Source organism: Empidonax traillii, unplaced genomic scaffold (assembly GCF_003031625.1).
Source record: "Empidonax traillii isolate 1590-97213 ecotype Southwest subspecies unplaced genomic scaffold, ASM303162v1 scaffold3620:size15948, whole genome shotgun sequence".
Taxonomy (NCBI): domain Eukaryota; kingdom Metazoa; phylum Chordata; class Aves; order Passeriformes; family Tyrannidae; genus Empidonax; species Empidonax traillii.
The window spans coordinates 3,957-15,948 of NW_020958813.1; the positions used below are offsets into that span (position 1 = coordinate 3,957).

Below are 11,992 nucleotides of genomic sequence, written 5' to 3' on the forward strand. Positions count from 1 at the left end.
GGGGAGCAGGGGAAGGAGCAGGGACAGGGATGGAGTTGCAAGGAGGAGTCAGGACTTACCTCGAAGCCAGGGATGTGATGGACAGCCGGCTGTGGAGAGAAAACACAATTCCCATTGGAATTCCTGCTGCCACCTCAGCCTTACCTGGCAGGGAACATCAGCCCCACCCTGCCCACCTCCAAACACCCTAGGCATGAGGATTCCAGGGAATCCAGGGCTCTCCTCTGTCCAGGAGGCACCAGCAGCACCTCAAATCCACCCAGATGTTTTGTGGATCCGAAAGGCCCTGGAAGGGCACAGCCCTTCCCAAGGATTCCCAGCCCCTCCTGGGGGGTGAGCCTTGTCCTGGCTCCAGGGGCCCTGCTGGGAGCTCCAGGAAGGAGGGAGATGCAGGACCACATTCCCAGTGACACATGGGATGGGATGGGATGGGATGGGATGGGATGGGATGGGATGGGATGGGATGGGATGGGATGGGATGGGATGGGATGGTGTAATGGTTTTTTATTCCTCAAAAAGGGCCAAATCCAGGAGGCTCTTCCTGAGCCCCAACCCAGGAGGACCCCACCCAACAGGCGGCAAAGGCTGGATCTGCCGGGTCTGGAGACTCCAGGGGGAAAGCAGCACTGCAGGAGGGGATGAGGGAGGGATGGGGGTCTCACCTTCTCCCTCTGGATGAGCTCGAAGGCCGCCAGGAGCTCCCCCACGTTCCTGCCTGCCTTGGTGACGGGGTGCCAGCACAGCCGGGGCGAGCGCTCCAGGCTGGGCCGGCAGATGCAGCGCCCCATGAACTCATCTGCTCCCTGCAGGGGAACACAGGCACTGGGAGCCTCCTGCCCAACCCTCTTCCCAGAGGGATCCACCACCACCACCACCACACACCCCCAGCTCAGCCAAAATCCCACCACTCCAGAGCCAGGAGCGAGGGATGAACCGTGACGGGACCAGGCCAGAAACTCCAGTGGGTTTGATGTTCACAGGGACTCCAGTTTTCAGATCCTCCCTAGAATTCCTTGAAAAGGGCTGGAAATGCCCTTTCTAAGGCATTCAGCCTCAAACAGGAGGTGAAATCCCTACTCCATAATTCCCAGAGCAGGAGCCCTGAGCATTCAGGATCAGCAGCTCCTAAAAATCCCATTCCCTGCCCTGCAATGGGATCTTCGGTCCAAGAAACATTCCCTGCTTCCAGGACTGCTTTAGGTCTTATCCCAAGCTTTTTCCACAGAGACATATGGTCCATTTGGCCATCTGCACGATGGGGATGCAGCTTCCTACCCCTTTTCCCAGTGGAATCCATTTCTACCCACCCACAGCTCAGCCAGGACCCCTCCACCCAAAAACCAGGATCAAGGGATGAACCAGGTCAGAAAATTAAAGGGTTTTGATGCCCAGATAATTTCCAGATTCTCCCTGGAATTCTGAGGGCTGGATATGCTCTTTTTCAGGCATTTGGGCTCAAACAGGAGGTGAAATTCCTATCCCACAATTCCCAGAGCAGGAGCCCTGAGCATTCAGGACCAGCAGCTCCTAAAAATCCCATTCTCTGCCCTGCAATGGGATCCTCAGCTGCCTTTGCTGCTTCCTGGTGGGAAGGAGGAACAGGGAGGACAGAAAGGTCCCTGAGAGGTTCCTGAGCATTCCCAAGTTGGATTCCAACCCTTCCAAGCTGTCTGAAATCCCTCCTGCCCTTGGGACAGGCTCCAGCCCAGCTTTCCTGGGAAGGACTCAAGTTGCTGTCCCCAACCCCCCCAAATCCCATCACTCCCAGGCCCTTTGGATACCCTGGCACAGCTGAGCAAGGAGCAGAGGATGCTCCCGACTTCCAGGACTGCTTTGGTTTTTCCCATGGGGAAATCCGACCCATGTGGCCCCTCTACAGGATGGAGACGCAGCTTCCCACCTCTCTATCCACGGAATCCACCCCCACAGCTCAGCCCAGACCAAAAACCGGGATCAGGGGATGGATAAACCACTGCAGGACCAAGTTTGGAGCAGAAGGATCTCAAGGACACCCCGAGCAGAGCTGGCTCTGCCCCCTGAGCGCCCCCTGAGCCGCGCAGAGGTGTCAGAGCCCGGCATTCCCGAGGGCAGGAACGCTGCCAGCGGTGCCAGCCCCCACTCACGTAGGTGTCGTGGTCGTAGATCTCCACCACGATGCTGGGGGGGGCCTCGGCCACGCCCTGGGGGTCCCCGAAGATCTCGATCTCGTAGAAGATCAGGGTCTGGTCCCACGTGGGGTTCAGGGTGTTCTTCACCACCACAGTCTTCTGGCTTTGGTGCAGGAAGGACACGATGGCGTAGGGATCTGCGGGAATGGGAGACAGGGATTGGAGCTCCTGCCCCTCCAGGAACCCCCCAGACCCTCCGGGCAGGGCTCCAAACAGCTCCTCCAGCATTCCTGCACTTCCCAGCCCCCTCCAGCTCTCCATGAGCTCCCCCACGTCCGGCACACCTGGATGGAGATCCCAGGAACATCCCCAGATCCCAGGAACATCCCCAGATCCCAGGAACATCCCCAGATCCCAGGAACGTTCCCTACACGCATCGGGATGGAGATCCCTGGAACATCCACACACACACCTGGATGGAGATCCCAGGAACATCCCACACACAGCTGGGAGCTTTCCTGGGAGCCAAAGTTGTCCTGCCTGTACAGAAGGTAGAGGGACCTCCCCCACACAACCTGGATGCAGATCCCAGGAGTTCCCAAAACCCACCTGGATGCAGGTCCGAGGAACACCCCACACCCCCAAACCCTGCACTGCCACAAGAATTTTCCTGGGGGCCAAAGGTGTCCTGCCTGTGCCAGAGGTGATGGAACATCCTGCACACACCTGGATAAAGGTCCCAGGAACCTCCCACTCACACCTGGATGCAGATCCCAAGAGTTCCCCACTCACACCTGGATGCAGATCCCAAGAGTTCCCCACTCACACCTGGATCCAGGTCTCAGAACATCCCCTAAACCCCTGGCAGCAGATCCCAGGATCCTCCCCAGCCCCCTGGCTGCAGGGCCAGCTGAGCAGGACACCATTCCCCCTCCTCCCTGCCCTTTTCCAAGGACTGGGGCTGGATTCCCACCCGAAGTGTCTGACCCTTCCCACTGGGAAGAGCCTTTCCCACTGACACACTCTTTTCCAGCTGCAGCAAAGGAGAAATGGTTACAATAAACAAAAAAAAACCCTGGATTGGGATTGGCTTTTTTTTTTTTGCTCTTTTTTCAACCCCCCCTTCCCCTTCTCCCGCTTTTCCAAGGAAAGCTCTCAAAGCCCCTTTGTTCGGGGTGCACAGAAGGGTTATTTGTCTCCCTGTGCAGAGCCCCCTCAGTGCCCCCCCCTCCTGCTTTGTCAGGGCAGTGGGATCACAATCCCACACTGTGCCAGGTTGTCCGTGGCCGGGATTTTCCAAGGGAAGGATTCCTGGTGCAGGAGCTCCCCCCTCCCAGCCGAGTCCCTGGTGCTGGGCACAGACACTGGGAGGGCTGTCTGAGGGCTCTGCCCCCTCCAGGGCATTTCTGTCCCCCCTCATCCCTCTTTTCCAAGCCCTGGGAGGAGCAGGATCCCACTGGGATCGCGGTCCTGCTGCCTGCAATGGGGATGTCCCACCAGCTGCTCCCACCCCCATTTTGGGGGGGTGTCCCTGTAACCCACCCCAGATCCACCTCCCCTACCACCACACTAGTGGGCAAGTCCGTGAAAACCCCTTGGAAAATCCCCATGGAAGTGGGTAGGGACAGCCCTGGAGGTGCCTGAGGGATCCCTGTGGAGGGGGTGGGTGCTCCAGGGACTTGGAGATCTCCCTGGAGACCTTTCCAGGGATTTGGTCACACCTCGGGTGTGATCCCAGCACACAGCAATGACCTGACAGGGGACATTCCACATTGTCCCAGCTCCAGCTCTGATCCAGAGGCACTCACATCCCCTTTGCCCACTTTTCCCTCTCAAAACCAGGCCCTGACATCCCTTCTCCTGAGCACATCTGCCTGTGCTCCATCACATCCAGCCTGGAGAAGAGAAGGCTCCAGGGAGAGCTGAGAGCCCCTGGCAGGGCCTAAAGGGGCTCCAGGAGAGCTGGAGAGGGACTGGGGACAAGGCATGGAAGGACAGCACACAGGGAATGGCTTCCCACTGGAAAAGGGGAGATTTGGGTGGGATATTGGGAAGGAATTCTTGGCTGTGAGGGTGGGGAGGGACTGGAATGGATTTCCCAGAGAAGCTGTGGCTGCCCCTGGATCCCTGGAAGTGTCCCAGGCCAGGTTGGACGGGGCTTGGAGCAACCTGGGCTGGTGGGAGGTGTCCCAGGGTGTCCCTGGATAAGTTTTCCAGCCCCTCCCAACCCCAGGATCCAGGTGGACATGTGGGTCTGGGCTCACCTGAGAAACTGTCCTTGTCCATGGCCAGGAGATCCCGTGCCTGGTACAGGTAACAGCGCAGGTGGTACCTGTTCCCACCTGCCAGAGGAACGGGAAACGCATCAGGGATGAGCCAGGGATGGTTTTCCACCCCTCTCCAGGCTGTGTCTTGGCTCAGTTTCCCCTGAGCCCATCACATTCCCACATGGACAAATCCATGCCCCGTCCTGCCCCTCCAGCCTTCTCCCATCCCCCGCTTCCCCCAGGCCAGGGGCACAGGCTGGGAAGTGCCTTCCCCATCCCCTTTGCCCCCCAGGCTGGGAAGTGGTCTCCCCCATCCCCTTTGCCCCCCAGGCCAGGGGCACAGGCTGGGAAGTGGTGTCCCCATCCCCTTTGCCCCCCAGGCTCTCACAGTCGAAGATGCAGGAGATGGTGGGTCTGTTCACTCCGAAGCTCAGCGTGGATGTGCCTTTCCCGTCGTCACTCCTGTCATCCGTCACCCCCCCCTGCGAGGGAGAGGCAGCCAAGTTGGGGCACCCCAGGATCCCCCCCAGAGCCAGGGCCCCCCATGGGGTGGGCTCCTCCAGGGCATCACCCACACGGGGGTCCAGGAGGAGTTTGGGCTTCTAATGTTCCACAGAATTGTGAAATTCCGGTTGGAAAAGGCCTCTGAGACCCCCAAGTGCAACTGTTGCCACCCCTGACCGTGTCCCCGAGTGCCAAATCCACAGGGCTGTTAAGTCCCCCCAGAGATGGGGACTCCCCCCTGCCCTGGGCAGCTGGGCCAGGGCTGGACAGCCCTTTCCAGGAGGAATTTTCCCTGTTCCCTCTCCTCCTGTCCCTGTTCCCTGGGAGTAGAGCCCAACCCCCCCCCCCAGCTCCCCCCTCCTGTCAGGGATTGCAGAGCCAGAAGGTCCCCCCTGAGCCTCCTTTTCTCCAGGCTGAGCCCCCCCAGTTCCCTCAGCTGCTCCTGCTGCTCCAGCCCCTTCCCAGCTCCATTCCCTTCTCCCCCAGTCCGACCTTGGCTCTTCCCTCCCACCGTGTCCTGACCCAGCCTTTCATCACCTCCCAGTTGCCCCACTGGCCTTGGAATATTTAGTGGAAGGAAAAGGAGGGATTTCTGAGGATGGGAATCCCACCCAAGGTGAAAGGGGAGGAGGCAGAGTCCCACCAGCAGGGTGGGTGGGTGACAACCAGGACCCCCGGGTGGGATCAGTGGGAGCTCAGGGAGACTCCAACACTTGTTACCCCCTCCAAGTGCTGCTGGTTTTCCATGCAGAGCTCAAGGACAAGACTCGAGACTCGGATGAGGGAGCAGCATGTCCACGGATGCAGAGGAGGAACCCCCTCAGCATCCCAGACCTCCAGGGGTGACCTTCCCACCAGGCTGGCACCCGGGGACGGACAGAGCAGGAAAAGAGGGGAAAAAGCCAAATGGAGGGGGGGAAAAACCCTTAAAAACAATGAACAGGAGCTCTGGGCTGCGGGGTTGGGTCTCCTTTGGTCACCGGGAAAGCCGGGAATCAGGGAATCCAGAAAGCTGGGATATCAGGAAACAAAGAGGGCGGGAGAATGAGCTGATAAGGAGCGGCTGATAACGAGCTCCGACCTGACCCGGCTGCCCCCATTCCCAGGCAGGGATTGGGGAAGGGAAGGAGGTCCCTACCAGAGCCCCCTCCAGGGCGAAGACGGCGGCGGCTCCGGTGCGTTCCAGGGGCTCCATCCTGCGCCTCCAGCGGCGCCGGCGGAACGAGTCGGTCCGGCGCTGCTTCAGGTGGAAGCGCCATCCAAAGAGCGACGCGTATTCCCAGCCCTCCCCATCCAGCTCCTCCTGCTTGTGCTGCAGGACAGGGACACGCCGGGGCTCAGCGGGGTCGGTGCCACCGCCCCCCCCCCGGCCCCGCTGGAGGTGACAGCGGGAAAACCACCCGGCTTTTCCAGCACAAAACGTGGATTCAGGGTCTCCAGGGTGTTGTCGGCCACGGTTGTCCCACCCCGTGTCCTCCCTGTGCCTCCCCAGCTTGGAATCGTGGAACAGAGTGATGGAATCGTTGAGAGGATCACAGGAACGTTTAGGTTGGAAAAGACCCCCAAGGTCACCCAGTTCAGGTTGGGAAAGACTCTTAAAAGCATCACAGAATCATGGAACGGCTTGGGTTGGGTTGGGTTGGGTTGGGAGGGATATTAAAGCCCACCTAGTGGCACCCCCTGCCACGGGCAGGGACACCTTCCACCAGCCCAGGTTGCTCCAAGCCCGGTCCAGCCTGGCCTGGGACACATCCAGGGATTAACCATCAGCAGTGCCGGCTCCACCCCTGGGAATTCTGCCCTTCCCCAGCCCCTGGGGTGAATCCCACTGGGAGTGGGGTCGCTGGGCTGGGGGATTCCCATGCTGAGCAAGGAGGAGGCCACATCCAGTGCCTCCACAGCCTTCCCTTTGCTTTTCCACCTTCCCGTGGCTCTGTCCCCTCTGGAATATCTCCCCGGATCATCAGCCACAACGCTGTGAAGGTTTTCCTCCCCAGAGTTAGCAAGCAGGGTGCCAGGGGCTCCCCACGGCCCCAGTGATGCGGGAAAAGTGCTGGAGAGGGAGACAAGTGTCCTTGGGAAGCGGCGGGGGGGAGGGAGGAGCTGCAGCTGCGGAGCCATTCCCGCTCCAACTGCACCATCTAGAGGGAAGCGGGGCAGGGACAGGCTGGGGACAGCCGGCCAGCCCTGCTCTCCCGCGCTCTGGGACACCGCTGGATGTCCCCACCCCGCCCCAGAGCCCGGCCAAGCCCTTCTGGAGTGGTGGCTACTCCGGGAGATGTTGACATTCCAGGTGGGAACTCTCAAGGGCAGAGAGCGGGGCCAACAACTTCGGGGAAAACCAGGTCTGTGCCAAAGCCACCTCCACGTGGAGGGGCGGGGACACTTCAGGGAAGGACAGGGACACATCCCCGAGCGGCTGCCACCCCCCTCCAGCCCATCCCACCTTCCTGGAGGTGTCCATGTGCTCCAGGTCGCGCCGGCGGAGCCGCACCCAGCGCCGGCGCCGGTTGGTGTGGTACATCTTCTCCGCCGGCACCCAGGCCTTGGGCTTGCGCTCCGGGGGGATGGTCAGCCCGTATTCCCAGCCTGGAAGAGCGGGAGACACCCGGCTGAGGAGCCCCCCGCCTCCCTGTGCCCCCCCAGGGAGCCTCAGCAGGGCAGTGTGTCCGGATCCCAGGTGATTTCCCGGCTTGTTGCTCCTGCCCACAGTGGTACCCACTGGATGTGTCCCTCTGGGATGTCCAGGGGGTGGATCCGTGGGGGCCCTTGGCTCAAAGTTACAGCCTGGGGACTGTTCTCCCTCCCTCGGGCCGCCCCAACCCTTGTGAGCACCTCTGGCCTGATGTTTTCCACTCCTCTTGCACCAGAATTTAGGAAGATGTTCCTGGACTATCCCAGCAGCCAGGAGAGCGCTGCCTTTGGGAATTCCCACCCCCAGGGCCTGACCCCCTTCTCCTGATCCAGCAGAGATCCAGGACAGGTCTCATCCCTGGTGATGGGGATGATCCCAGCAGGATGGGGAATGAACAGAGGGCCCCCAAAAGTGCTCCCGGGTACCTTTCTCATCCACAGCTCTGTTGAGATCCGTGTCCCACTCCAGGTCTTCCCATTTCCAGCCTGGAGGACACTCAATCTCATCCTTGGGCAAGACCTTCTCCCCGTTCTGTGGGACAAAGGGGTGTTGTCAAAAAAAAAAATCCATAAATCCCCCCTGATCTCCAGCACTTCCAGCCCAGGGTGGTACCCAGCTCCAGCATTCCCACTTTTCCCTCACCACATCGGTGTAGGCGTCGGTCATGTGGATCCACTGCCCCCCAGGGAGCCGGACCTGGTTCTCAAACACCTCCTCCACGAAGCTCAGGTGTCCTGCATCCACATCATGGAGCAACCTGCATTCCAGGAGACATCCCAGTCAGGGATTGCCCATCCCACCCTCCACCTCATGGAGCAACCTGCATCCCAGGGACACACCTGCTCAGGGAATCCCCGTCCCACCCTCCACATCGTGGAGCAACCTGCATCCCAAGGGTACATCCCAGTGAGGGATTGCCCATCCCACCCTCCACCTCATGGAGCAACCTGCATTCCAGGGACACACCTGCTCAGGGAACCCCCATCCCACCCTCTACCTCGTGGAGCAACCTGCATCCCAAGGGTACATCCCAGCCAGGGATTGCCCATCCCACCTTCCTGGGTATCGGCACAGCCTCGGGCCATCCCCAGCATTCCCAAACCTCTTCCACCTCAGACTCCAAGAAAAACTGCCAGGAGACCTCTGGACAAGCCCAAACCCCATGAAATCCCTCCCAGTGATCCCACTCCCAAACCTCCTCCTCCTCGGAGACCCCCAGCCCTCCCCACTGACCTTTCCCCCAGCCTGGTCCCCACTGTGGTTTTTGGGCTGCCCCCCCTGCCCCGGCAGGACCGTCCCACTCACGTCCTCTCGGGGCAGACGAACCAGTCCCCGGCCCAGGCCCAGCCGGCCGAGGGGCGGAAGCTTTCCTTGGGCAGCTTCATCCTGCCCGTCACGTCCGAGTACTTGGGGTAGGTGAGGCCAGTGGTGCCCCAGTTCCCCACCAGCGCCAGCTTCGTCTGGTTCTCGTACTGGGGGAGTGACAGTAGGTGAGGGTTGGGGTCCGAGGCGCAGAACCCCAGGAGTCATCCTTTAGAATCCCACGACCAAGCCCTGCAGGGCCCCACCCTGAGGACAGATCTCCAGGGAAAAGCCATCCCAGCAGCCCCACACCACCACGGGCACCCCCAGCTTCCCTCCCCTCCAGCAGCTGGACGGGGATCTGAAGGGACAGTGTGGATTTATGGCTCATTCCCAATTCGCTCCTCAGCATTCCAGGCTGGATGCTGGAGGAACAAGCTCCCTCCTCTCACAGATTTCAGGGGCTGATGTGACCCCTGGAGGTGCTGCCCACCCCGGGGAGGCCCCGTCCCGGGACGTGGCTGTGGAGCACTCACGGTCTCGGCGAACACGGAGAGCTTCCCCTCGGCGTAGCGGTTGAATTCCTTCTCGTCCGCCGCCAGGCCGAGCCAGAGCCGCACCCGGATCTGCGCCGGGATCCGCGGCCCCGGAGCCTCCTCCTGCGGGTACTGCCCGGGAACAGCCCCATCAGCACCCCCGGGCAGGGGGGATTAACGGGAATGCTCCGCGTGGGAGGGCGGGAATGGAGCCCCGGGGGGGGAGCACAGCTGGGAGCTGGGACAGTGTGTGGAGAGCTCTGGGGATCAGGGCAGGGAGAGACCTTCGGGATCATCCAGTCCCGCTGTCAACGGCCCTAAAATGTGTTCCCAGGTGACCCTGGGCGGCTTCAAAGCCCCGGTGGTTGGAGGCAGGGAGAGGGTCAGGATCAGGAACAAGGACAAAGGCAGGGACAGGGTCAGGAAGAGGGACAAAGTCAGGGACAGGATCGGGGACAGGGATAAGGTCAGGTTAAGGTCAGGGACAGGAATAAAGTCAGGGACAAGGTCAGGATCATGGACAGGGTCAGGGACAAAGTCAAGAACAAGGACAGGATCAGGGACAGGGAAAGGGACAAGGTCAGGGAAAAGGTCAGGATGAGGGACAAAGTCAGGGACAAGATCAGGGACAAGGTCTGGATCAGGAGGGACAGGGATAAGTCAGGGACAAGGTCAGGGGCAAAGAAACAGGATCAGAGTCAGGGACAAGGACAAGGTCAGGGACTGGGTCAGGATCAGGGACAAAGCCAAGGACAGGGACAGGGGCAAAGTCAGGGACATCTTTCAGGGTCAGGACACCAAACCCAACCCACACATTCAGCAAAAATAGAAATAGTCCACAGGAATTTTTCCTCATTGCCCTTTTTTCTCCCTCTAAGCCACTTTTCCCTAATCCAAGTGCTGCTGGTTTTCCATCCAGAGCTCAAGGATAGAAAAAAAAAAAACCCAATATACGGATTTTAGGTCATTTTTGCTGCCAATTGGATTTGGGCTTCAGGACTCTACTGAGTTTATTTTATTTGACTTTATTTTTTCAGAGCTTGTTCAGTGCTGATTCTCTGCTCCCGAGCTGGCACCAGCCAAGGAATGTCAATGGAGACGGGAGAAACTCAGGAACTGCCTGGCAGGGGAATGGCAGCTTAAATTTCCTGGGGTGGCAGAGGGTCAGGAATTGGGGGGAAAAAAACGTAAAAAAATTTAAAAACAAGAAATATTTTCTAAAAAAGCACCATCTGGGCCAAATCTTCACTGCCCTGGAATTGGAGAATACAGGGAGATATTCACAGGATCTGCTGTAGATCCATGTGGGAAGAGCTGGAGTCCTCCAGCAGCACAGCTGAGGTATCTCCGGGGAGGAGCAGCTCCAGCTGGGTGGAAATCCCAGAGAAGCTGTGGCTGCTCCAGCCCTGGAAGTGTCCAAGGGCAGGTGCCCGTGGCAGGGGATGGGATGGGATGGGATGGGATGGGATGGGATGGGATGGGATGGGATGGGATGGGATGGGATGGGATGGGATGGGATGGGATGGTCTTCACCACCTTTCCAACCCAAGCCGTGAACCTGGAGCTGCTGCGCTGGGGTTTGAGGTTTCCCTGCCTTATTTTCTCTCCATTCTCAGGGGAAAACGTTTTAAAAACTCCAGCCCCAGCGTGGACAGAGAGCCCAGGGTACCTTGAGGAAGATGGTCTGCAGCTTGCCGCAGTCAGCGCCGCAGCACTGGGGGATGTTCCTGGAGAAGAGCACCCGGTGTGCCGGCACACGGGCGTAGGCCACGCGCCTGTCCCCCTGCAGCATCCAGATCACGATGTCTGGCAGGCTGTTCTGGGGCTGGGAACAGGACAGTGAACAGCTGGCAGGGATCCTTTAGGCCCTGCAAGGGGCTCTCAGGTCTCCCTGGAGCCAAACTTGGCGCCTGCCAGTCACGGGACAACCATGGATTGGGGAATCCAACACCGCCATCCCTGCTTCCCACCAGAACACACCACTGTGGAGAGACTGGGAAGAACAAGCCCCTCCAGGGAGCACGGGAGCCCCCAGGAGCACCCCAGCAGTGTCACCTCTGTGCCATGGCCCTGAGATGGCACTGTCACCCAACAGTGTCACCCAGCAGTGTCACCTCTGTGCCATGGCCCTGAGATGGCACAGCCAGTGTCACCCTGCAGTGTCACCCAGCAGTGTCACCTCTGTGCCATGGCCCTGAGATGGCACAGCCAGTGTCACCCAACAGTGTCACCCTGCAGTGTCACCTCTGTGCCATGGCCCTGAGATGGCACAGCCAGTGTCCCCCCAGCAGTGTCACCCCCCCTGTCCCCATCCCAGCAGTGTCCCCCCCATGTCCCCATCCCAGCAGTGTCCCCCCCTATCCCTATCCCAGCAGTGTCACCTCCTGGGCCATGCTGTGCAGGCGGCTCAGCCAGTCCTCTCCCTGCTCCAGGAGCGGGGCCAGGCTGCACTCGTGGTGTTTGAGCCTCAGGGCCGCCTGCAGGATCTGCTCCAGGTGGGAGCTGCGGAAACGGAACAGGTGCTGGTCCAGCTGGGTGCTGGAGGCCTTGCCCAGGACATCGGGAAGCGTCAGGCTGTGGGAACAGAGAGAGAACGGATCACATGCTGGGATGGGATGGGGGGGAACTAAAAGGGGGGGA

The 11,992-nt window shown here is 60.1% G+C and overlaps 1 protein-coding gene across 1 annotated transcript in view; it reads right to left on the reverse strand.

Moving 5' to 3' along the window:
• Window positions 1–11,926, reverse strand: part of LOC114072629 (dysferlin-like) — a gene marked incomplete at both ends in the record, with an annotated part of 13,641 nt that extends 1,715 nt beyond the window's left edge. The window contains 13 exons of the mRNA XM_027910506.1: window positions 60–89; window positions 663–803; window positions 2,124–2,305; window positions 4,373–4,450; window positions 4,764–4,857; window positions 6,018–6,191; window positions 7,326–7,468; window positions 7,940–8,045; window positions 8,157–8,271; window positions 8,820–8,986; window positions 9,353–9,484; window positions 11,022–11,177; window positions 11,734–11,926. Of these exons, the coding sequence (XP_027766307.1) occupies window positions 60–89; window positions 663–803; window positions 2,124–2,305; window positions 4,373–4,450; window positions 4,764–4,857; window positions 6,018–6,191; window positions 7,326–7,468; window positions 7,940–8,045; window positions 8,157–8,271; window positions 8,820–8,986; window positions 9,353–9,484; window positions 11,022–11,177; window positions 11,734–11,926 (1,711 nt within the window). The remainder of the gene's footprint in view (window positions 1–59; window positions 90–662; window positions 804–2,123; window positions 2,306–4,372; window positions 4,451–4,763; window positions 4,858–6,017; window positions 6,192–7,325; window positions 7,469–7,939; window positions 8,046–8,156; window positions 8,272–8,819; window positions 8,987–9,352; window positions 9,485–11,021; window positions 11,178–11,733) is intronic.
• Window positions 11,927–11,992: the final 66 nt, after the last annotated feature.